Source organism: Geotrypetes seraphini, chromosome 1, assembly GCF_902459505.1.
Source record: "Geotrypetes seraphini chromosome 1, aGeoSer1.1, whole genome shotgun sequence".
In the NCBI taxonomy this organism is placed as follows: domain Eukaryota; kingdom Metazoa; phylum Chordata; class Amphibia; order Gymnophiona; family Dermophiidae; genus Geotrypetes; species Geotrypetes seraphini.
This window is the reverse complement of record NC_047084.1, coordinates 202,121,252-202,146,589: the sequence shown is the minus strand read 5'-3', so window position 1 is coordinate 202,146,589 and position 25,338 is coordinate 202,121,252. Positions and strand designations below refer to the sequence as shown.

Below are 25,338 nucleotides of genomic sequence, written 5' to 3'. Positions count from 1 at the left end.
TTGTTCAAATCCTTAGAAACACTCCATTAAAAGCCGGAGGGAGCAGAGGTATCGCATGCATCGACATCCAAGCCCTCGACGTTGAAGACACCACCATCATCTGATGCACCTGCGTCGACACCAGTATCACAGGCTATAGCTCCATCTGGTAAGCCAGCTAAAAAGTCACAAGCTTCCCAGACAGGGTCACAGGCCACTAAGGCATCAAGTCTAATCATGCCAGTCAAGCAACGACCCTTAATGCGACTCATTCAACGTCAAGGGGTGCATCAACATCCGAGTCATCCTCTCTGGAGCAAGTTGCAGCCCCATTGGTACCAGTGTCAACACCAAAGGTATTGGTGCTCACTTTCAAGGAGAAGCTCGATGCTCTCTTTCATGCGGAGTATAGGGATATGTTTAAACTCTTTACCCCAATGTCGACTCCTCAGGTACTGGCCCAGCCTGAGCGTCACGCCACACGAGATGCCGGTAACAGCACTGCTCCATTGATGCACCGTCATGGCTCTCGACACCAGTCATTGTCTAGCCATGCATCTAAGCATCTTGCCTCCAGCCACTGCTCCAGTTCATCGAAGTATCATTCTTCTTCTTCTCCTCGATGCTCTTAGTCTAGCAGGTGTTCTTGCAAATCGAAACATTTCTCTAAAGCGTGCAGAAAAACATAAACATATTGCATCACCTTCCTCATCTGATCAGTACCATGCCAAGGGGCAGCATCAATCTCCATCTCTACTTGTGGACTCGTATCTTCACCTTAATTCCAATATTGATGCTTCTCATTCAACTACAGAAGCCTATGACTCTCCCGAGATGCATTCCCCTCACAAGACTCCTCCTAGAGAGCCTTCTCCTTCGGAGCCCTTTTCTTTTATTTGCTTTATTAGACAATTGGGTAAAGACCTGTCTATTAAGCATTAAGCAGACTCCAAATATTCTGCTGAATTTAGGAAGACTATGGACTATAAACATCATCCTAAGGAACTTATTAAATTTCCTTTGCATAGAATCCTGAAGGAAACTCTTCTTTTTTTTTTTTTTATAATTCTTTATTCATTTTTGTATGTTACAACAAGTGTATCAATTAAACTCATATAAAACTTAAAGATACACACTTGATTAACTCACATATTAGCATCAAATTTAACATTTCATTAGGAAATTAGTATTCTATAATGTTAAAATATTATGTAAGAAATCTAAATTTATATCATTCTTATTGAATATAATAATCCCCCATACCTCCCTCCCTCCCAATTCAATAATACATAAAATCATCTTTATTGTGAATTCATTCAAATATTGATATATTATGTAATAATCAGAAATAAAATCCCACCCCTATCCCCCTCTAATCAAATATCTTATCATGGGAAAAGTTAATCATTCATTACAAAAATCTGTTAATGGTCCCCAGACTTTCTGAAATTTACTCACATAACCTTTTTGCGTTGCAATGGTGAGTTCCATTTTGTACATATGACATACAGAATTCCACCAAAAATTGTAATTTAACCTGTCATATTTTTTCCAATTGTATGTTATTTGTTGTATTGCTATTCCAGTTAAAATAAACAAAAGTTTGTTGTTGTTTGACGAAATGTGACTTCTTGCTCTCATAGTTGTTCCAAATAAAATAGTATCGTATGTCAAGGCTACCGGGTTTCCTAACATCCTATTAATTTGAGGCCAAATTGATTTCCAGAATGATAAAATAAATGGACAATAGAATAAAAGATGATCCAATGTCCCAGCTTCAATATGACAATGCCAGCATCTATTAGACTTAGAACTATCTATCTTTTGTAAACGAACAGGGGTCCAAAAAGCTCTATGCAAAAGAAAAATCCAAGTTTGTCTCATAGATGCTGACACTGTACATCTTAACCTCCAAGATCAAAGTCGTGGCCATTGAGATGCATTAATTTGATGCTTTATCTCAATGCTCCAAATGTCTCCTCTTTCGGTTCCTGCTGCTCCTAGAAAGCTGGATTCTCTTTACAGGATTATTCCCAGTCCTGGATTTGACAAACCTCAGCTTTCTCATCAATCTTTGGTGGTTGAGTCCACACTAAAAATGTCTACCCTTTCTAAAGTTTACACCTCAGTTCCACCAGGGCGAGAGGGGCATACTATGGACAGGTTTGGTAGACATCTATACCAAAACTCCATGTTGGCAAACTGGATTATCATTTGCAACTTCTACTTCACATGTTATATGAAGCACCTGATTAAAGAACTGCCTAAATTTCCCAAATATCTTCCATCGCATTGGAAGACGGAATTCCAACACATAACTTGTACCTTTAATCAGTTAAGACAACACATGGTTGGTGCAGTCTGCATATGATGTCTATAAATTATCCTCCAGGGCGTCTTCTATGTCTGTGGCCATGATGAGATTGGCATGGCTCAGAATTGCGGATATGGATGTTAACCTCCAAGGTCGGTTGGCAAATATCCCCTTTCTCGGAGATGAACTCTTGGAGACCACTCCTTATGTATTTCTAAATGTCCTGACAATTCATATGTAATCTGCCTTTAACTGCAAGGTAATGGCGGAATAGAAATCACTAATATAAAGGTTACTAATGTAATATAAAGGTTAGCTACACTCAGGGCAAAAGTAGCGCCCATGGCCACCCCAGATATCTGTAAAAATAAATCATCCTGGAACACAATAAAGTTCTCTTTTAATGCAATCTTACTCAGCTGGTACAGGAAAATCTGAAGGGCCATCCATCGGGCGTGGACGCAATTTCAGGGCATCCCAGATGACAGACAGGGCCTCTGCTGCAGTATAGAGGTGTACAAAGATTTCATGTCCAACGTCACCATTAGCAGTGACGTATGCAGATGGGACTTCACCTCTGAAAGAATGGTCAAAAAGTGAGTGGAATCTTTGATATAAGAGGGTGTTGATGGAATCATAGGACACAAAAACGTGTCTACGAATATTGACAGAGGTTCCAGTGGGAGCTATTGAAGTTTAAAGGCTTTGGTGTTTGAGCCTCTCATTAAGTGAGTTGAAGCGAGATAGTATAATTAGGCAGCATCATGCAACATACACAATGACTTAGTTCTAATTAGTATGCAGAAAAGTTTGATATCTTTTTTTATTTAAATTGGTTAGGTTGTCTGTAACATGTTAATGAGGCATTTGGGATGAGTGAGTGTGTGAGACGTCGCTATGTATTTTTTTTGTTGGTGAACACTGTTTATTATTTTAAGTATTAAGGTGTTGATTATAACAAGTTGTCAGACTGGTTGTCCGATTTGCACTGTTGGTCTGATTCTCTGAAGAAGAAGTGGTGAAACGGACCCTTCTGAATCAGTACTCAGAATGAATAGCTCAGCACCATTCAGATAAGTGTTTTTGAGTGATTTGCACTGCTGAAGTATTTGAAGCACATATTTATATTGTGGAATTTGCATATTTATATAGAACAAGGGTGCCCAATAGGTCGATTGAGATCGACCGGTAGATCGCCAAGACAAAGTGAGTCAATCGTGGAGCCCATCCCAGGTGTGTGGTCTTCGTCATAAGGCATATGGGGACAGACCTAAAGATCTTAATCTGTATACTTTGGAGGAAAGGCGGGAGAGGAGAGATATGATAGAGATGTTTAAATTGCACGAGTCGAGTCTCTTTCATTTGAAAGGAAGCTCTGGAATGAGAGGGCATGGAATGAAGTTAAGAGGTGATAGGCTCAGGAATAATCTAAGGAAATACTTTTTTACAGAAAGGGTGGTAGATGCATTGAACAGTCTCCCAGTAGAGGTGGTGGAGACAGAGACTGTGTCTGATTTCAAGAAAGCCTGGGATAGTCACGTGGAATCTCTTAGAAAGAAGAGATAATGGTTCTGTGGATGGGCAGACTGGTTGGGCCATTTGGTCTTTTTCTGCCATCATGTTTCTATGCACACATGCTTTGGCATACTACCTGGACCACACTAAACTTCATAGGAAATCCTCCCAGCTCTTTATAGCTCTCCACCCTAATAGATGGAGTTCCTTTACAGAGAGAACCAGCTCTACTTGGCTAATTGATTGTGTCTCCTTTGCTTTTACTCAGGTTGGGCTGACACTATAAAGCCGTGTGACGTTTCACAATGAAAGAGCTATGTCTACCTCAGTAACTCATTTCTGCTCTTCATCTATTGAAGACATTTGCAAAGTAGTTACCTGGTCCTTAGGTGCTCAATTCATACCTTCACCTCTCGCTACTGTTCAGAGCAAAGCTGCAAAAGAGAGAGTCTATTTGGTTTAGCAGTTCTGCATAATCTGTATTCTTCTTGAATGCCAACTTTCCTTTCAACCCTTGTGAGTTTCACAGGTTCATGTTTTATATATCCCTTATATTTCTCCAAAGTCATGATCCTGGCAGCTTGTAAATCCCACATGTAAGAATATTATACCTACTTGTCCTCAGGGAAAGCAAAGTTACTTACCTGTAGCAGGTGTTCTCTGAAGATAGCAGGAATATATCCTCACAATCCGCTCACCTCCCCTAGTTGGCTTCTTTGGTTTGTTACCGTCCTGCAGGTCCCTTGAGCTGACAGTCGGTAAGGCACTGGCACATGCACGGTACAGGCATTGCTTTATAAAATTGACAGTGCGCTTGGTAGTATCTGTACCGGGTTCTGTGGATAACATCACCCACATGTGAAAATATATGCCTGCTGTCCTCGGAGAACACCTTCTACAGGTAAGTATCTTTACTATTCCTCACCCCCCCCCCCCCCCCAATCTAACTAGCCTACTCATCTCTACACCAGTTTACATCCAAAAGGTGCAGATTACAATTTATTCTGAAACCTGGTACACATGTTCTTTTACAGTTCCCAGCAGCCCTACCACAGAACCACCATTATTTGTGTGTTTGGTTTTTTTTTTAAAAAAATCTTTATTCATTTTCAAAAATTACAAGTGTACAATAACCATCCAGAAATATATTAACTAATCACTTGACAATCTTATTTGTATACCTCCAAATATATATATAGAAAAGAATCCCACCCCTCCCACCCATATCTTAATAATTAACAGTTATCTATTATTATTATTCATAATCCCACCCCCCCTCATCTTATCCAATACTGAAGTGTTTAAGATGTCTGATCATTAGAATAAATCATCAATGGCCCCCAAATCTTTTTAAACTTATTATAATTACCTTGTTGCATAGCAAGCACCCTTTCCATTTTATAAATATGGCATACTGAATTCCACCAGAAAGTATAATTTAGTTTAGTATAATCTTTCCAATTTCCTGTAATCTGCTGAATGGTAACCCCTGTTAATATTAATAGAAGTTTATTATTATTAGCTGAAATTGGGCTTTTAAATCTCATTGATGTACCAAATAATATAGTATCATACGAAAGGCCAACATGATTTTCTAACAATGAATTAATTTGGGGCCAAATTAACTTCCAAAAGGCATTATATAGGGACAAAAAAATATCAAATGATTTAATGTCCCTGCTTCTAAACCACAATGTCAGCATCTATTGGACCTTGAACTATCCAATTTCTTTTATAGCTTTTAATTCTTTCCCAATATTCACATCACCATTTTTTTTTTTTAGTCAAGGTTTGTTTATTGAAAAATTTTTAAACAAGTACATTCAGATGATTGAAAAACAAGAGTTATACAAAGCATGTACTGAAATATGTATATGCACAAACAAGGGGTTATATGGTTCCATCAGCAAAAGGAATGTAAACAAAACAAATGTATAACTCATAATCTATAAACCATAAACACTACAACTAAGCAGCATAAATCAAAGGGAATACCAGGGAAGGAGAAAGGCAAAGAATAAGGTGGATAGAAGGTCAGGAAGGAGAGACATGAAGAAAAAGGTGTAATGAGTTCCATCTGATTTTGAAGCGAGAGAATCTGTTGGTGGATTTAGCTAGATAAGCTTCAGTACGCTAAGTAAGACAAACTGAGTTCCACCAGTGAGAATGGGAAACTAAAGTAAGATTTTTCCAAGAGCCAAGGAGAATCTTGAGAGCTAAAGAGAGTAATATATCTAGCAAATAGGCATCATCTTCAGGAAGTGGAGGTTCAAATGCCGAGGATTTCAAAAGCAGCATTTGGTAAGTGAGAGCTATATTAAGATGAAAAATAGAACATATAGTGTCCCAAGTCTCATTCCAGAAGGAGCGTATCGCTGAGCAAGAGAATAGGAGGTGTTTCAGAGATCCCTCTTCCTTGTGACATGTCCAGCAATTCTTTGAATAGGAGGGATTTATGTGATGTGATTTGATGGGAGTCCATGGGGCTCTATGTAGAAGGAAAAACATGCTTTGGAGAAATGCCGCCGATCTGGAGGTGTGAAAAGTAGAGTGGAAGATGTGGGACCACATTTCCTCAGTGATGGTTATTTCCAGTTCCCGTTCCCACGTTTTCAAGAGGGGGGTGGTTGGATTAGGAAAGTAAGACTTGAGAAGTTTGTAGAAATGCGAGGCGGTGTGTCCTAGATTTAGGAGTTGGTTGGAGAGAGTATATAGGGTAGGAATAGAATTGGAGACAGAAGTGTGAAAACCTGACCGTCTAATAGAAGAGCGTAGTTGCAACCAGTGTTAGAATTGAGCGCTTGGAAGAGAAAAAGACGTCATTAACTCATCAAAAGTGAGCCATGAACCATCAGGGTGGCAAATGGATCCTATAGACCAGATGTTCTTAGCGAACCAGGTAGGCCATGCAATGGGTTTTTTATCTATCAGAAACTGACGATTATTCCAAATAGGGCAGTAGGTAGAGGTACACCATGGGACGTCTAGTTGATGTTCAAGCTCCATAAGAAGTTTATAGGTGGTTAAAATAATGGGGTTGTGAGGGAGAGTCCTAAGTAGAGAGGTACCTAAGAGTCTCAGCAATGGGTAAGGGCGCATAAGCGCTATCTCTAGGGAAAACCAATTAGGAATATCAGAGGAGTCTGATGAGGAGAGCCACAACGCACCCTGTCTCAAAAGGAAAGCCTTATGATAACAGCGAAGACCAGGGAAGTTAACCCCTCCAGATTGTTTGGAGGCTTTCAATTTGGAGAGGGAGATGCGATGCGGTTTATTGTTCCAGAGAAAGCGTAGCATAAGGCTCTCCAGTTGTTTGTAGAGAGAAAGAGGAAACATGAGGGGGTACATGGTGAAAATGTAAGTGATTTTTGGTACTATCATCATTTTCAATGTGTCCAGTCTCCCCCACCAAGAGAGATGTAATGGAGACCAGGAGGATAGAGCATCTTTAACTTGAGAAAGGAGTCTACCTGAAATAGCTTGAGTAGAGGAGGAGATATCTTTATGAAATGGGAGGCCTAGATACTTTATGCCAGAAGAGACCCAAGTGAATGGGCAGGATGTAATGGAAAAGGGAGCACATGAATCATTAAGAGACATTATCTCTGACTTGTCCCAGTTGATTTTGTATCCAGACATAGTGGAAAAGAAAGAGATAAGTTGATCCAAGGAGGGTAGGGAAGAGTGCGGGTCAGTTAGATACAAAAGAACGTCCTCGGCATAGGCCGAGACTTTAAATTCCACATGGGCAATCGTGATACCTTTAATAAGTGAAGATTGACGGATGGCTGCAAGGAGGGGTTCTAAAGCAAGGTTAAATAATAAAGGGGACATGGGGCAGCCCTGTCTGGTCCCACGGTGTAGTTGAAAAGGAATCGAAATGTCATCATTAACAATCAGCTTAGCCATGGGATGATGGTATAGCAGAGAAATCATATGGATGAACGGTGGAGGAAGGCCAAAATGAGATAATACACAAAAAAGGTATTTCCATTCCACCCTGTCAAAGGCCTTCTCCGCATCTAAGGAGACTATTACCGAAGATTGAACATCGGACAGAGTGGAATGGAGAACATGACATAAAAGTCTGGTATTGTCAGCACCATATCTGTTCTTCATGAAGCCCACCTGATCCCTGTGGATCAGGGTGGGTATAACTTTTTCTAAACATGACACTAGAAGTTTTGCAAAAATTTTATAGTCCAAGTTTAGAAGCGATATTGGACGGTAGTTCTTCACTAGTTGAGGATCGCGGTTCGGTTTTGGTATAACAATAATGTTTGCTTCTAAAAATCGGTGTAAGCTGTCAGGAGAGTCAATAAGACGTTGGAAGTAGGTGAGCAGGTGTGGGGTCAGACATGAGGAAAAAGACTTGTAGAATTCAGAAGTAAGTCCATCAGGACCTGGTGCCTTAGCTGAAGGGAGTAGAGAGATGGCTTTGGTAATTTCTTCTGGAGAGAGAGGTAGACTTAGGGATTGCTGTTGAGTGGTAGTGAGGGAAGGTAGATCGAGAGATTGGAGAAAATCCTTGATACAAAGTTCTGTGGAAGAAGATTCAGAGGAATATAAATTTTCATAGAAGACTCGGAAGTCTTCCAAGATGTCCTTAGTGGCAGTATGAAGGTGACCTGATGCATTCTTGATGTGAGTAATACGTTGTTTGGTGCGTCTTCCCTTTAAATAAGTAGCTAGAAGATGACCAGACTTGTTAGAAGATGTATAATACGTTACAGAGCGCCTGAATATTGATGCAGAGGCAAGTGAGCTAAATATTTCGTTATACTGAAATTTCAGTTGTTTTAGTTTCTTATAAGTGGATGAGTCAAAGCGATGGTATAGCTGGGTCTCATAGCTATGAATGTCAGTTTCAAGTTGAAGTAGAGTCGATTTTCTTTGTTTGAGACGGGCAGCTGCAAAGCTGATCGATTCACCTCTGAACCAAGCTTTATAGGATTCCATACAGTAGAAAAATCAGGAACTGAAGGGATGTTATTAAGAAAAAAGGTTTGAGACTCGTGTTTGATATGGGATAGAAAGGAGTCGTCTTGTAAAAGGAAATTATTCAGTCTCCATTGTCTAGATTTGATTATACGAGTCCAGTTTAAAGTACATGAAACAGCGTGATCTGAGATGGTGATGTCATGGATTTTTGCTGAGTTGGTTATACTGACAATGTCTTTAGAGCCCATAATATAGTCAATCCGGGAAAATGATTGATGGGGTGCAGAGTAGAACGTGAAATCCTTGGAAGTGGGGTGAAGTATTCTCCATATGTTCGACCAACCGTAAGTTGACATTAGTTGGGTGACCACAGACCTGACTCTAAGTTTAGAAGGGTGGCATAAAGAGGATCTGTCTATGAAGGGGTCTAAGGGAAAGTTGAAATCCCCAGCAACTATGGTGTTCGTGGTCAGGGAAGAGTTCACACCATCTGCAAAAGAATGGAAAAAGGAAGGATCATCAGCATTCGGAGCATAAATGTTGAGAAGCTTTATAGGCTGACCATCAATAAGTCCATCCGAGAGAGACCATCGACCTTCAGAGTCGAATTTGTGAGAAGAAAGTTGAAAGTTAAGGGATTTACTAATCAGAGTTATAACACCATTTTTCTTCCCTGAGGCTGGAGCGGCGAAGCAGTGTTGAACCCACCACCAGTTAATTTTCGAGCTTCTTCCAAATCAAGATGAGATTCTTGAAACAGACAAATATCCGCTCCAAGGTGCTTGAAATAGTGGAGTATTTTCTTCCTTTTGATAGGACTAGAAATACCCTTAACGTTAAGGGGTACAATGGTTATATGGACCATGAGTAAACACTGGAGAGTAAATCAAGGAACTCAGCAGGTGAAAGTGCAGGTGTCGAGGTATATCCAGATGAAGGGGAAAAATGATCAATGCACTCCAGGGGAAGGATGTATAAAAGGAAGGGAGTCCAACAGAAAAGTAAACTGTTGATTATGCTGCATTTAATCAGGAACAGGAAACAAACGAAGATCCAAAAATGGGATCGCATGCTGTCAAGAAGCACTCAGAGTTCACTCCCAGCCCAAGTGAGCATATATGAACTGGGCCTCAATAAGAGTAGGTCAAACAGGTGTAGAAAAATCATGTCATGTCGCTGACGTTGTCATCAAGAAATTTCTGAAGTCCCAGTGGATCATCAAAAGTTTTTGTAGTATTGCGGTAGGTTAATCTCAGTCTGGCGGGGTAAAACAACCCATACTGCGCTCCAATGCTCTTGAGACGTGGCCGCATGGAAAGAAAGGTTTTGCGCTTTTGTGCTGAAGTTTTAGATAGGTCAAGAATGAATAAGATCCTTTTGCCCTCCACAGCTAGTGTCTGGATGGTTTTTGCGGTCTGAAGTATCTGAAGCGTCTGTTGGTAGCGAAGTATTTTTAGAACTATAGGTCTAGGCAGTCTGGTGGGAGACGGAGGGCCAGAGGGCACACGGTGGGCGCGCTCTATTTCCAGCGGGGGGGTAAATTGAATTTTCAAGATGTTAGGAATAAAAGTATGTAGAAAGTCTAGGATATTTTTACCTTCTGTATGTTCTGGAAGGCCTATCAGACGCACGTTGTTTCGGCGCATACGATTAGAAATGTCCTCCAGATCGTTTTGCAGCAGGGTGATTTTTCGGAGATCTCTCTGTATTTCCAAGTGTTGGGAATCGTGGGCTGCCAGCCGTTCCTCAGTGAGGTCAATTCTAGCATTATGATGTTTTAATTGGCACATGATGTTACCGATTTTGTTCTTGATGTCAGCAGTGGCAGCCAGGTTCTCCTGCATGAGGCCGCGGAGGATTTGTAAGTCAGCTGTAATAGAAGCGCCATGCTCTGTTGAGTCGGATGAGCAGGCCTTAATCGGGGACAGCGGCTCGTGCTTCGATCGCTTGGATGCATTGTGCGCAGCGGGCGTGCCTGCAGATGCGGCGGTTTCGGCTTTAGCCGACTTAGTAGACATTCCGAATGTTAGGGAGAGAGATACTGACCTGAAAAAAGTGCAATTGAGGCAGTTGTAAGTGTTTGATGTGGCGGACTGTAGCGGAGCAAAATCTTTAAGCAGCCATCTTGAAAACAGGCACGTGACGCCCCCCCACATCACCATTTTTAACCGTTGATTTTAATGGTGTCTCAGGCTCCGGCTTTGCTATTTTCACACTGCTTGTCGATGCGAATGCCGAATCACTTTTATTTTGTTTTCCAGTCGCCATAGCCTTCCTTTACCTCTTCCAATCACTTTGAGTCAAACAAATTATTATTTTTTTTTACTTTTTGATCTCTTTCATGGTCTTTCCTTGAGGAGCCCACCCTCTATCCGACCTTCCTCATATGCGCTCAAGCCACGCCCCCTTATTTGTGTGTTTTGATTATCCTGTTAGAAATAGTAGCCAAAAGAATTTTCAAGACAGAATTTTATGGAAGAAAATCAAGTTAGCATAGTATATTCAAAAATTCACTATTGAAATGCTCTCAACAGGTTTATTATTTTTGGATACAAAAACATGACGGCCGATAAAGGTCAAATGGACCATCCTGTCTGCCCATCTGCAGCATCTAATATCTCCTCTTCTCCCTAAAAGATCACATGTGCCTGTCCCACACTTTATTGCAATGTTGACTGCCTGCCTGTCTAGTGTGTTTTCTTGTTAATAAAATGTTAGTGGTGGTCACAGAATTGGCTTTGCTTTTATCATGAGCATATAATTTTATTTTTGTATTTGGAAAATGTGTTTGCAAATTATTCAAGTGTTTGTAATATAGCCTTTGTCTTCTTATTATAGACCCTTTCCTGCTTACTACAGAATCTTCTCACCAGTCCCTACAGTGTGATGCCTGGTAATGTGGGATCTCCGCAAGTGCACTTTATAATGCATCAGCTGAACCAATGTTACTCTCAGCTCTCATGGCAACAGAACAATGTTCACAGGTATGTAATATAAGATATGTGTGAGAGGCTAGGGAGATGGTGATGGCATCTCAACTACTGTAATTTTTTTTTTTTTTTTAAATTCTTTATTCATGTTATATTTTACATCAAGTGCACAGAAAATATCAACAAACAAAATAACACATCACTTGAAATTCTACAACTTCTTTCAAAGATAAGATTTAACCCCATCCCCTCACCCGATTAAAATTAAATTATATATATAATATCATATGTACCTAATAATATTCCCATCACAACCAATAATGAAATTCTAGAAATCCACCCCCACCCCATATTTTTTTTTTTAAGTTCAATCTTTTTATTGAAATTTTCACAAAAACAAAAGAAAACCATAACATGAACAAGTGTTTAAACTGCAAAAAAAAAGGTACATTCGTAACCATCTGAGTATAACTAGCAGTTAACAGCAGTATTGAGGCCCAAAACACATATATCTTAGCAGGTATGTGAGGTCAAAAAGGAAAGCGTTTATGATAGTGAGAACTATAAAGGCTTAACTGGAGCAAACCATATATTTAGGTCAAACAATAGTCCATAACAGGAGTCCATACTTTCAGGAAAGTCGGGAGAGAGTTGGTTTTCTCCGCCGCAACTTTTTCAAACTTGGCATATAAGCATACTGAGTTCCACCAGTGAGCATGAGAAAGGACTGAGAAGTCTTTCCAGGAGGATAAAATAGATTTAAAAGCAATGAGTATCAAACAAGCAAGCAACCTAGTCTCAAATTTATCCAACTGTATTGTAAGAACAGTAGCACCATATATAACAACCTGGTATGAAATGGGCTCAGTTATATGTAGTATCTTACTAATAGTGAGCCATATCTCACTCCAGAAATGTTGTAAAAAGGAACAATGGTAAATCATGTGTTTGTATGTACCAGCTTGAGTAGTACAGGACCAACATTTATCCGATATGGATGTGTCAATTTTGTGTAATTTATCTGGAGTCCAATACACTCTGTGCTAAAGAAAAAGGGTTAATTGTAATAGTGCTAAAGACTTCATCGCTTTAAAGGATGTCATCCATATATTCTCCCAATCCGGAATAAAGTCTGGCTGAAGAACATCTCGAGCCCAGTTTTCATATAGTACATCAGGGGAGAGGAATTTCCTTTTGTGTAGTATTTTATACCAATGGGAAGCCTGTCCGGGAAGAGATTGAATCTGGGTCACCCATTGCAAGATGGTAGGTTGATCATTTGAGAGTTTATTATGTTTGAGATGTGCAGTTAGGCAATGTATCAGCTGCATCCACTGAAAATATTGAGTTGACGATAGACCAAAGACATTTGTCAAATGGTTGAAAGGTACAAAGCAATCAGCTTCTCTTAGTTGTTGAATGGACCATATTCCCAGTCGGCGCCACGATTGCCATTCAATATATTGGCCTTGTATCTTTAGATGAGGGTTGCGCCAAATGGGTGAGGCCATGGTATCTCTCCAAGAAAGGGGAGCAAGGTCATCTACAGTTTGAATCGCAATCTTAGTAGCAGAAATGATGTGGTTCTCCTTGATCTTACGGTCCGGTTGGAGAAATGGTAGGTATTGTAGGTATTGTTCACCAAACAGTTTGCGCTCTAGCTTTAGCCAGATAGGAGGATGTTCTTCCACAGGAGTAGACAACCATTGGGAGCCCTGTCTACATAGAAAGGCCAGGTGATAATAATACAGATCAGGGAAATTGACTCCTCCATATTCCTTGGGGCCTTTTAGCTTTTTTAAGGCTATTCGCGGTACTTTTTTGTTCCATAAAAACTGGGACATGAGTGATTCAAATTTCTTATACGACGATGCGGAAAAAAGAACAGGTATCATTGACAATATATAAGTAATTTTCGGGATTAGCACCATTTTCAGAGAATCCAAACGACCCCACCAAGACAATTTCAACGGTGACCATCTGGAAGTGGTGGAGTTGATAATCTGAAGTATGAGGGACGTGTTCAAGTCTAGGGTTTCCTCCATCGAGTCTCCAAAATAAATTCCCAGATATTTGAGTTTTTCAGGAGCATATTTCAGGTCCAACTGCTTAATAATGTCTCCACAAGGCTCTCCAGTCAGAGACATGACCTCGGTCTTAGATTTATTCAGTTTGTAGCCAGATACTAAAGAATAAGCAGCTATGGTATTGATGATAGACGGTAAGGAAGACATAGAAGCATACAGTTGGATATCATCAGCGTACGCCGTCATCTTGATATGTAAGTCATCAATGCAGAGACCTCGAATCGATGAATCAGATCTCAAGGCCAGAAGTAAAGGCTCCAGAGCTAGGTTGAATAACAGGTGACAGGGGGCAACCCTGCCTTGTTCCTCTAGACGGTGTGAATGAGTCTGAAAAGACATTATTAATACGAAGACGAGTGGATGGATTAGAGTATAAGACCTTAATCATTTTGATTAAATCATTTGGAAAGCCGAACCATGATAATACCTGAAACAGGAAAGGCAACTCCACTCGGTCGAATGTCTTTTCGGCATCGAGAGACATAGTAATTCCATCAGGCATATATGTTGGAGCCAGAGAGTGTACATGGGAGAAGAGCCTGGTGTTGTCGCTTGAAAGTCTCCCCTTCAGGAATCCAGTCTGTTCCATACTAATCAATTTCGGTAGTACAGTTTGCAATCTTAGAGCTAATATTTTTGCAAATAGCTTAGCGTCAATGTTTATGAGTGAAAGAGGTCTATAGTTATGTACCTTCAGTGGATCCTTATCAGGTTTCGGTATAACGATGATCACAGCTTCAGTAAAGGAGCCCTTAGCGTAACCGTGGTCAATGAGAGAGTGAAAATAGGTCAGCATTATTGGAAGAAGGAGTGTTTGGAACGCCAAATAAAATTCAACTGTTAGTCCGTCCGGACCTGGAGCTTTTCATTTGGCCATAGATTGTAAGGATTCAGTGAGTTGAGACAACTGTATAGGTTGTGTGAGAGAAATGTTATCCTGTTCGTCCAACTTGGGTCCAGAAATCCGGTCGAGGTAAACCTTAATGCGAGACGGGTCCGGCATCTCTGAAGAGTAGAGCTGCTTGTAGTAAGCCTGAAAGTGGTTGCAGATATCCAAGCTGTCTGTTAGGGTAGTAGCATTGTCCGTGTTGATGGCAGGGATTTGAGTCCTCTCCGTTATTATCTTCAAGTAATTAGCCAGACGGTGCCCAGCTTTGTTGTTAGTGGCATAATAGGATGCCGATTGCAGGAATACTTCTGCTGAAGCAATAGTGCTAAGATGGAGGTTGTATTCATATCGGAGTTTACCAAGTTGGACAGATATAATAGGGTTGGAGAGATCTGCAAAATGAGCCTTTTCTAAAGTAGAAATTTGGCGCTCCAGGTTCTGTAGACATTGTCTATCTTCTTTTTTCTTTTTTGATGCGTAGGCAATAATCTGGCCTCTTATATATGATTTGAAAGCGTCCCAAGTGATTTGCCACGAAGTATCACTCACTGGATTTAGTTCAAAGAAGTCTCTAATACGATAATTAACATGGTCTATGAACAGCTGGTCCGACAGCAAAGTGGAGTTGAATCTCCACAGCTTTTGAGAATTGGTCGGAAGGAGATCATGAAACGTCACTGAAATAGCCGAATGGTCAGAAACCGTTAAAGTCAATATGTCTGAGTCGCTCAATTTCTCCACCAGGGAGTAACTGATTAAGAAGAAGTCTAGCCTAGAGTAAGATGCATGGGGCGGTGAGAAGAACGTGAAAGTAGAATCTTCCTTGTGTAGCAAGCGCCAAGGATCCAGTAGTTTCAGCTGAAAGAGTAGATCCTGAAGACGGTACCATGCTTTAGTTTTTTTGTACGGCACCTTTGATTTTCTATCTTTCTCTGGGCATAAAATGAGATTAAAGTCTCCACCTAGTATACAGGGGCCATCAGAAGAGGCTCCTACCTCAGTTGTGAGAGAGTCAAAGAATTCTGGACAATCTTGATTGGGTGCGTAGATGTTATATAGGTAAAAACAAGCGCCACCCACCAACAATTTAACTTGAAGCCATCTGCCCTCTATGTCGTGCGCAGAGGAAACTATTTGAATATCTGGTCTCTTTCGGATCAAAGTAAGAACTCCATTTTTACGTCCCAAAGATGGAGAGAATAGTGGTGCATATGCCCATTTCGGTGCAATCTTAGATGCTTCCAGTGCATTCAGATGGGTCTCCTGGTAAAAAACTACATCAGGTTGGTGAGATTCAGTATATTTCAGGATTTTGAGTCTTTTAATTGGGTTATTAAAGCCCTTTACGTTCAAAGAAAAACAGGTTAGAGACATAGGACAAAAATATCATAATACATCACTCTAGTCCTAACATGGGGTGATAAGACAGTATAATACATTTTCAACCTCTTAGCGGGTAACAACAGGCTCTCTGATCCTGCTAAAGTCTGCTTAATAGGCACTGCAATAACATAAAAGAACATCAGAAAAACATCTAGCATACTGTGGGTCAGTCAGCAGTAAGAGAAAGTTCAAAGGATCAGCAACACTCCTGGCAAAAACAAAGATAGATACAGAGCATCATATATGTGAAACCATATAGCATGTATATATAAGGTATACAGGATATCAGGTTTTATCAATCAGGGTAGGGTTCACAGATTCAATGAAGTCGGCTAACGCTGAAGGAGAATGAAAATCTTTAGTCACATTATTGTGAGTCACCCGCAGGAGGGCAGAGTAAAACATTCCATGGACTTGAGCTGTGGACAGTACGAGAGAAGCAGCTTCCTCCTTTTAGCAGTTTCCTTAGCAAGATCAGGCAGGATGAGGATCTTGTTTCCTTCAAAAGTGAGTGGGGCATGTAGTTGGGCATGTTGCATAATTTTAAGTACCTGTTGGTGTTTTAGTAGAGAAACCAGTATGGGGCGTGGATATTTCTTGTGAATAACATTGGGCTGCGGTAACCGGATAGCATTATCAAATTCAATTTTAAAGTCATCATTCATTTTCAAAAGTTGAGGCAGAAGTGCAGTCAAAAATTCAGTGAGATCGCAGACCTCCCGACCATCCGGCAATCCCAGCAGATGGAAGCAGTTCTGGCGTGCACGATTATCAGCAGCCTCAAGCGCTCTTTCAAGTGCTGGAATGCGAGCGGTTTGCTTTTGCAGATTTTTAATGGTCGCTTCCGCTCCCACAAACCGCGATTCCAACTCGCCCACTTTTGCCTGTGTAGAGGCAAAGTCTTCTTTCATTGAGGCAAAGTCAGACCTTAAATCATTTATATCCTGCCTCGTGTCTACAAGGAGCTCGCGGATCGAGCGCAGCTCCTCTAAAATGGCGGCGGAAGCCGTGTCGTCGGGTTTGAGAGGAGGCGCTTTGCTCGGGGAAACAGGCTCGGCGCTTTTTCTTTTCGACGGCTTACCCGACGCCATGAGTTCGCAATATTTTCCCCTTCCAAATCGGCTCGCCGCTAGCGAAAATCACCTCGGGATTGTTGCTTTTTTGGGTTAGTTTATTGAGTTCAGCGCCGGAGCGTGTGCAGTCCGCGACCTAACTCATCGGGCTCACTAGCGCCCCCCCCAGCTCACTAGCGCCCCCCCCACCCCATATTAATATTTAAATTAAGTAGGGAAAAAAGATATTATTCACTAGAGTAACTTATTATTCATTACAGTAAATTATTAATGGCCCACACACATCCTTGAATTTATTAAAATATTCTTTCTGAACTGCTAACGCCCTTTCCATTTTATACAAGTGGCACACTGAATTCCACCAGAAACTATAACTCAATCTTGTACAATCTTTCCAATTGTATGTTATTTATTGGATGGCAACTCCTGTCAAAATCATTAAAAGTTTGTTATTAGAAGATATTTGGCTCTTAGCTCTCATTGACATGCCAAATAAAATTGTGTCATTTGACAATGCCACATGATCTTCTAACATACAATTTATTTGATCCCAAATTGACTGCCAAAAAGCCTTAATAAATGGACAGTGAAACAATAAATGATCTAAAGTTCCAGCATCGAGATGACAATGCCAACATCTATTAGACTTAGAGCAGTCCAATTTTTGTAAACGAACAGGGGTCCAGAGTGCTCTATGCAACAGGAAAAACCATGTTTGCCTCATAGATGCAGACATTGTACATTTCATCCTCCAAGACCAAATACGTGGCCACTGAGATGCATTAATTTGATGCTTAATCTCAATGCTCCAAATATCTCTTAAGTCCAGTTTTTGGTTTCTTATTCAAATAGTCAGAGGATAATTTGTACCACTGTGCGGCCTGGTGCCCCAGGAAGTCTGCCTGAAAACATAAGAATTATAAACTAAATTGATTATTAAGAGATTTCCATTCAGGGAACCCTGCCTGAATAACCTGCTTCAGTTGCAACCATTTATAATTTTGTTTTTTATCCAAGCCAAATTTATGTTGCAACTGTGAAAAATCAAGAAGTTTACCATTAGATATAACATCATCTAAGGTATGTATTCCTGCAGAAATCCAATCTTTCCAGACAATCTTGAAACCGCCTATTTGAATCCTGGAGTTCAGCCATATAGTTTGATATGTAGATTTTTGAATTGGAATAGGTGTTAAATTATTAATATATCGTACAGTTTTCCATGTGTCCATTAATATTCTATTATTTTTACGTAAACTAGGCTTTTTGATACTAAGAAGATGACCAAGCCTAATAGGAAACATGAGTTGTCATTCCAACCATAACCAATCTGGAAGCTTATCCATGAGCTCTGGGAGGACCCAATACATACCCTGGCGCATAATATAGGACTGATGATATCTGTAGAAGTTGGGAAAATTTACCCCACCTCCACAATTGGCCTTTGTAAAGACACTAAGGCAATTCTTGCACTTTTACCCAGCCAAATAAATTTAGTAAGAATATTGTTTAACTTTTTATAAAAAGACCCCTGAAAAAAAACTGGTATCATACCATTTGGTAACAAACAGGCAAAATCATCATCTTAATAGTTTGGACTCTTCCCCACCAAGATAGATGTAAAGGATTCCATTGCTCACATAATTCTGTTAACTTTTATAATAAAGTTCTTTCATTCACTTTCATTGTCTCATCGAGTGTATTTTTTATCCAAATTCCTAAATATTTTATTCCTTCCTCTTTCCAATAAAAGGGAATAAATCAAATAAACCTTTTGTACAATGTACATTTAGAGGAAGAACTTCTGACTTAGTCCAATTTATTTTATATCCTGAGAATTTGCCAAATTCCTCAATCAATTCAAGTAAACATGGAATGGTTGTTTCAGGATTTCTCAAATGAAGCAATATATCATCTGCATAAGCTGAAACTTTATATTCCTTTCCAGAATGCGGAATACCTTGTATTTCCTTTACTTGTTGAATAGCTAATAACAAGGGTTCAATTATTATATCAAAAAGCAAAGGAGACAAGGGACAGCCTTGTCTAACCCCCCTTTGCAACTTAAAGCAATCCAAAAGATTATTGTTAATATATAATCTAGCAACAGGAGAGCTATGTTTTAATCATTTGTATAAATCCTGAACCAATACCAAACCACTCCATGGCCTGGTACATAAAGGTCCATTCTACCCGATCAAAGGCCAAAGCCGGATCATTCATGGTTTTTGTTAGATATAACATATGAAAGGCCAGTCTGATATTATTTGAAGAGTGCCTCTGAGCAACAAAACCTGTTTGGTGCATACCAACTATATAAGGAAGAGCCTTAGCCAAACGCATGGCCAAAAGTTTAGCCAACAATTTACCATCTACATTGATTAAAGAAATAGGCCTGTAATTTGAAATCAACGTAGGATCTCTATTTGGCTTCGGTAAAATAATAGTTAATGATTCTGCCATAGTGCCTAAAATACAACCTTTATTTAGTTGAGCTTGATATAAATTTAATAAATAGGGTAATAGGGTAATTTGGAATGATTTATAGAACTCTACCATAAAACCATCACCACCTGGAGCGGTCACTACTCTAAGGAACTTGAATGCGTCTTGTAGTTCTTTTAGTGATATTGGCTCTTCTAGACTTCTTTTTATATGATCAGGAACTTTTGGACCTTCAATTAACTTCAAAAATTCTAAACCATCTTTTTCTCTATCTAAATAAGACTCAGAAGAATAAAGGGCTTTATAAAAATTTAAAAATTGTTTTAATATAGGTCCAATTTGAGAATGAGTATCACCTTTATCATCTTTAATTACACTTATTTTTGTCTTTCTTTTTTTTTTTTTTAAGATAATTCGCCAATAATCTTCCCACCTTATTTGAGCTTCCATAATGCAAAGCTTGCGGAAAAAGAATTTATCCCAGGACAAGCAGGCAGCATATTCTTGACTGATGGGTGACGGCACCGACGGAGCCCTGGTACGGACAATTTTAGAGTGATTGCACTCTAAGAACTTAGAAAGTTCTAGCTAGGCCGCACCACGCGTGCGCGAGTGCCTTCCCTCCCGACGAAGGTGCGCGGTCCCCAGTTTCTTAGTTTCCGCGGAGCTAAGAAGACGCGTGTTGGTTAATCCATTTTTCGCCTTCCCGCTCGCGTATTTTTTCTTGTGAAACTCTCTTTTTATTCTTTTCTTGATTTCAATTTAAAAAAAAAAAAAAAAAAGTCTATTTTTTTTTTACTTTTTTCAGTCGGCCCCGGCGGGGCCTGTTGGCACCATCGAAGCCTCAGGTTTCGATTTTGCTACTGCCGTTTTTCCCTTCATGCCCCCTTCACCGGGTTTCAAAAAGTGTCAGCGGTGTGCACGCCCTATTTCTTTATCCGACCCGCACAAGTGGTGCCTTTAGTGCTTGGGTCCGGACCATAGGGCGGAGACGTGCACCCGCTGTGGTTCTCTTCAAAAGAGAACTTTGAAGAATCGCCAGATACAGCAGCAGCTTCTTTTCGGTGCCACTATGGAAGTTCCACCGGCATCGACCCCGGCATCAGCAACTTCCTCCAAGTCGGCACCGGCGGTTTCGACACCGCAAGATACATCTTCGGTGTCGCACCCCTCAGGTAAGCCGGCTAAGAAGCCATCCCCTACAGTTCTCGGCCCGCCAGTCGAACATGCAGTGAGCCAAGTCCTGCAGACTGCATGCCAGCCCTGCAAATGCTCCGCTCCCATAGAAGTGACTGCCTCTTCATCGGCATCGACTTCGCCTGAGCGTCAAGCTGCACCGCAGGTACCGAGCAAAAAAAAGCAGTACCGGTGCCATTGGGACCGTCTTTGGATGAGCGCATAGCATCCATCCTCCAGGTCCAGCTTAAGGAGCAATTACAACACCTGCTCCCGGCTCTGCTAACTCCGAACCTTCCACTCTCGGTACCTACTGAGCCTACGGTACCGATCGTCCAGCCTATTTTGTCGGCATCGACGTTATCGGCACCGCTTAAATCTGCCTCTTCTATGTCTATGCCTATTTTATTGGCAGAATCAAAGTCTCTTCGTCGAGCTGCTCACTCTGTCTCTGATCCGGTACAGCTCTCTGATACCCGTACCGCTTTACACTCACCAGGTACAGTGTCGATGCGTTCCGGCAAATCGGTACGCAAAACCAGGCATACCGAATCCTCTACTCCTCTATCTCAGGGCCATCTTCCATCGATACGTGACCCTGATTTATGGGATGACTCCGAGGATCCCCTCGGTACCGAGGAGGATTTTTCATCGGACGAGGCTGACCCATCAGTGCAGGATCCTGCTAGTAAGCCAGAGCACTATTCCTTCACTAAATTTCTTAGGGAGATGTCAGACACCCTTTCTCTCCCATTAGAGTCTGATTCTAAGACGTCAAAGGCATTCCTGGATGCTTTGGACTTTGACCAACCTCCCAAGGAATTTTTAAAATTACCCCTTCACGATATCTTAAGGGAAACTTTTTATAAAAATCTGGAGACTCCTATCACCATCCCAGGAGCTCCAAGGAAATTGGAATCACTTTATAAAGTTATTCCTATTCCAGGGTTTGACAAACCTCAGCTTCCACACGAATCTTTGCTGGTCGAGTCCACCTTGAAGAAATTTACAGGCTCAAGTGTGTATGCTTCTGTCCCTCCTGGCAGAGAGGGCAAGGCTATGGACAAATTTGGTAAACGCCTTTACCAGAATGCTATGTTGGCCAACCGTTCAGGTAACTATGCATTCCACTTCTCGTTTTACCTGAAACATCTTATACAGCAGATGGCCACTTTTCAGAAATATATTCCTGATCGCAAACTTCCTGCTTTTCAGCAATGCACTACCAATCTCTTACAGCTCAGGAAGTTTATGGTCCGTTCCATCTATGACACATTTGAACTGACATCCCGAGCTAACGCAATGTCTGTAGCTATGAGACGATTAGCATGGCTTCGCGTCTCAGAACTTGATGTTAACCACCAGGACCGCCTTGCCAATGCTCCCTGCCTGGGTGATGAGCTGTTTGGAGAATCTCTGGATACCACCACCCAGAAACTTTCGGCTCATGAGACGAGGTGGGATACCTTATTGAAAAACAAAAAGAAACCCCCTCCTACTCGTCCTTTTAGGCAGCAGACATCGTACCAGCGCCGTTTCTCTGCTCGGCCAATTCAGCCTCATCCTCCTCAACCTCGGAGGCAGCAGCAGCAACAGCACCAACAGGCTCGCCAACAACAGCTGCCTACAATTAAACCTGTTGCTCAGCCTAAACCAACTCAGCCCTTTTGACTCTCTTCTCCAGGGCATTGCCAGTCTTCCTCCCTCATGTCCTCTTCCACAGCCTATCGGAGGTTGCCTAAATACTTTTCTGGCTCGATGGGAGGTAATCACCACCGATCAGTGGGTGCTCTCTATCATCGCCCACGGCTACTCCCTGAATTTTCAGACTCCTCCGCCATTAGGCCTGCCAAAAGAGTCTGCTTCCAACAAGTCTCAATCCCTCTTTCTCTCTCAAGAGGTTCAATCCCTCCTTCTTCTCAGTGCCATCGAAGAAGTTCCTCCAGATCAATGAGGTCAGGAATTTTACTCCAGGTACTTTCTGGTTCCCAAAAAGACCGGAGACCTCAGACCTATATTAGATCTCAGAGATCTCAACAAATGTTTAGTCAAGGAGAAGTTCAAAATGCTCTCTCTTGCCACCCTCTACCCTCTTCTCACTCAGGGTGACTGGCTATGCTCCCTCTATCTCAAAGAGGCCTACACACATATTCCTCTCCATCTGATGTCCAGACAATATCTGCGCTTTCTCATCAATCAACATCATTATCAGTACAAGGTGCTACCCTTCGGTCTAGCCTCCTCTCCCAGGGTATTCACCAAGTGTCTGATTGTGGTAGCAGCTTATCTCCGCTCTCACAATTTTCAAGTCTTCCCTTATCTGGACGACTGGCTGATCAAGGCTCATTCTCCTCAGGCGGTTCTGCTTGCCACCAGCCAGACCATTCACTTCCTTCAACTGTTGGGTTTCGAAATCAATCTACCCAAGTCGCACCTCATTCCAACCCAGCGACTTCAATTCATTGGTGCCATTCTGGACACTGTTCTCATGAGGGCGTTTCTTCTATCCAACCGCCTTCAGACCATCCTTCATCTCTGTCGGCAGATGTTTCAACAGATTACCATCTCTGCAAATCACATGATGGTGCTCTTGGGGCACATGGCTTCGACAGTGCATGTCACCCCCTTCGCACGACTCCACCTGCGCACTCCTCAATGGTCCCTAGCAACCCAGTGGTCACAAGCGACGGATCCTTGCTCACAACACATATCTGTGACATCGTCTCTTCGACAGTCGCTTCTTTGGTGGCTGACATCTTCAAATCTATCCAGAGGTCTACTGTTCCATCTACCTCCTCATCATCTAGTCATCACCACAGATGCATCCCCCTATGCCTGGGGAGCTCACTTGAACGAATTCCAAACTCAGGGTTTTTGGACTGCCCAGGAAAAGAAGCATCACATCAATTTCCTGGAACTCCGAGCAATGTTTTATGCCCTCAAAGCATTTCAACATCTTCTCTTTCCTCAAGTACTACTCATTTGCACAGACAATCAAGTTGCAATGTACTACATCAACAAACAGGGAGGGACGGGCTCTCGCCTGTTGTGTCAGGAAGCCCAACAGATTTGGTCTTGGGCGACAGCTCGTCAGTTATTCCTGAAAGCGATCTACATTCAAGGGGAGCAGAATTTCTTAGCAGACAATCTCAGCAGACTTCTCCAACCTCACGAATGAACTCTCGACCCCTTGACTCTCCAATCCATTTTCACTCAATGGGGCACTCCTCAAGTGGACCTTTTTGCAGCTCCTCACAATCATCAACTGCCCCTGTTTTGCTCCAGACTCTACTCTCCTCACCATCTGGCACCCGATGCTTTTCTCCTGGATTGGACCAATCTCTTCCTATATGCATTCCCTCCTCTACCGCTCATGCTCTGGACATTGTTCAAGCTCAAGAGGGAACAAGCCACCATGATTCTTATCGCTCCACGGTGGCCCAGGCAACACTGGTTCTCCCTTCTACTTCAACTCAGTTCCAGGGAACCAATACTTCTTCCACTGTTTCCTTCTCTGCTTACTCAGCATCAACAGTCCCTACTGCATCCCAACTTACAATCTCTACACCTGACAGCTTGGTATCTCTTGGGCTAACTTCGGCTCATTCACTCCTTTCTCAGCCTGTCCGTTCTATCATTGATGCTTCCAAGAAATCGGCCACCCTTCATTGTTACCAATAGAAGTGGTCTCGGTTTTCTTCCTGGTGCCTCTTACATCACCATAATCCCACGTCTCTAGCAGTGGGATTGGTGTTGGACTATCTTCTTTCCCTGTCTGACTCTGGTCTCAAATCTACTTCTATCAGAGTTCATCTCAGTGCCATTGCTGCTTTTCATGAGCCTATTCATGGCAAACCCCTCTCTGCTCATCCTTTGGTATCCCGGTTCATGAGGGGCCTTTTCAATGTGAAACCACCTCTTAAAGCCCCTCCTGTTGTCTGGGATCTCAGTGTGGTTCTTTCCGCTTTAATGAAGCCTCCTTTTGAACCTTTGGCCACAGCACATTTCAAATTTCTCACTTGGAAAGTGATCTTCCTTATAGCTCTCACCTCTGCCAGGAGGGTCAGTGAGTTACATGCACTAGTGAACGATCCACCTTTCACTGTTTTACACCACGATAAGGTGGTTCTACGTACACACCCAAAGTTTCTCCCTAAGGTTGTGTCTGACTTTCATCTTAATCAGTCCATTGTCCTACCTGTTTTTTTCCCGAAGCCTCATTCTCTCCAGGTGACGGCTTTACATACCTTGGACTGTAAACGTGCTTTGGCTTACTATCTTGAACGCACTAAACCTCACAGATCATCTCCTCAACTTTTTTTGTCATTTGATCCTAACAAGATGGGTCATCCTGTATCTAAACGTACTTTATCCAATTGGCTTGCTGCTTGCGTTTCATTCTGTTATGCTCAGTCGGGCCTGACACTGGAAGGTTCTGTCACGGGCCACAAAGTTAGAGCTATGGCAGCGTCTGTAGCTTTCCTCCGCTCCACTTCCATTGAGGAAATCTGCAAGGCTGCTACTTGGTCCTCAGTTCATACTTTTACATCTCACTATTGTCTGGATGCATTCTCCAGACGGGATGGACACTTCGGCCAATCTGTTT

At 41.7% G+C, this 25,338-nt stretch overlaps 1 protein-coding gene across 15 annotated transcripts in view; it reads left to right on the top strand.

Annotated features, from left to right (window-relative positions):
- The window catches only part of PCM1 (pericentriolar material 1), an 869,560-nt gene that overhangs the window by 436,685 nt on the left and 407,537 nt on the right, over nucleotides 1-25,338 (top strand). For all 15 annotated transcript variants that reach the window (XM_033944006.1, XM_033944000.1, XM_033944047.1 and 12 more), the window contains one exon: nucleotides 11,588-11,733. In XM_033944006.1, coding sequence (XP_033799897.1) covers nucleotides 11,588-11,733 — 146 coding nt within the window. The remainder of the gene's footprint in view (nucleotides 1-11,587; nucleotides 11,734-25,338) is intronic.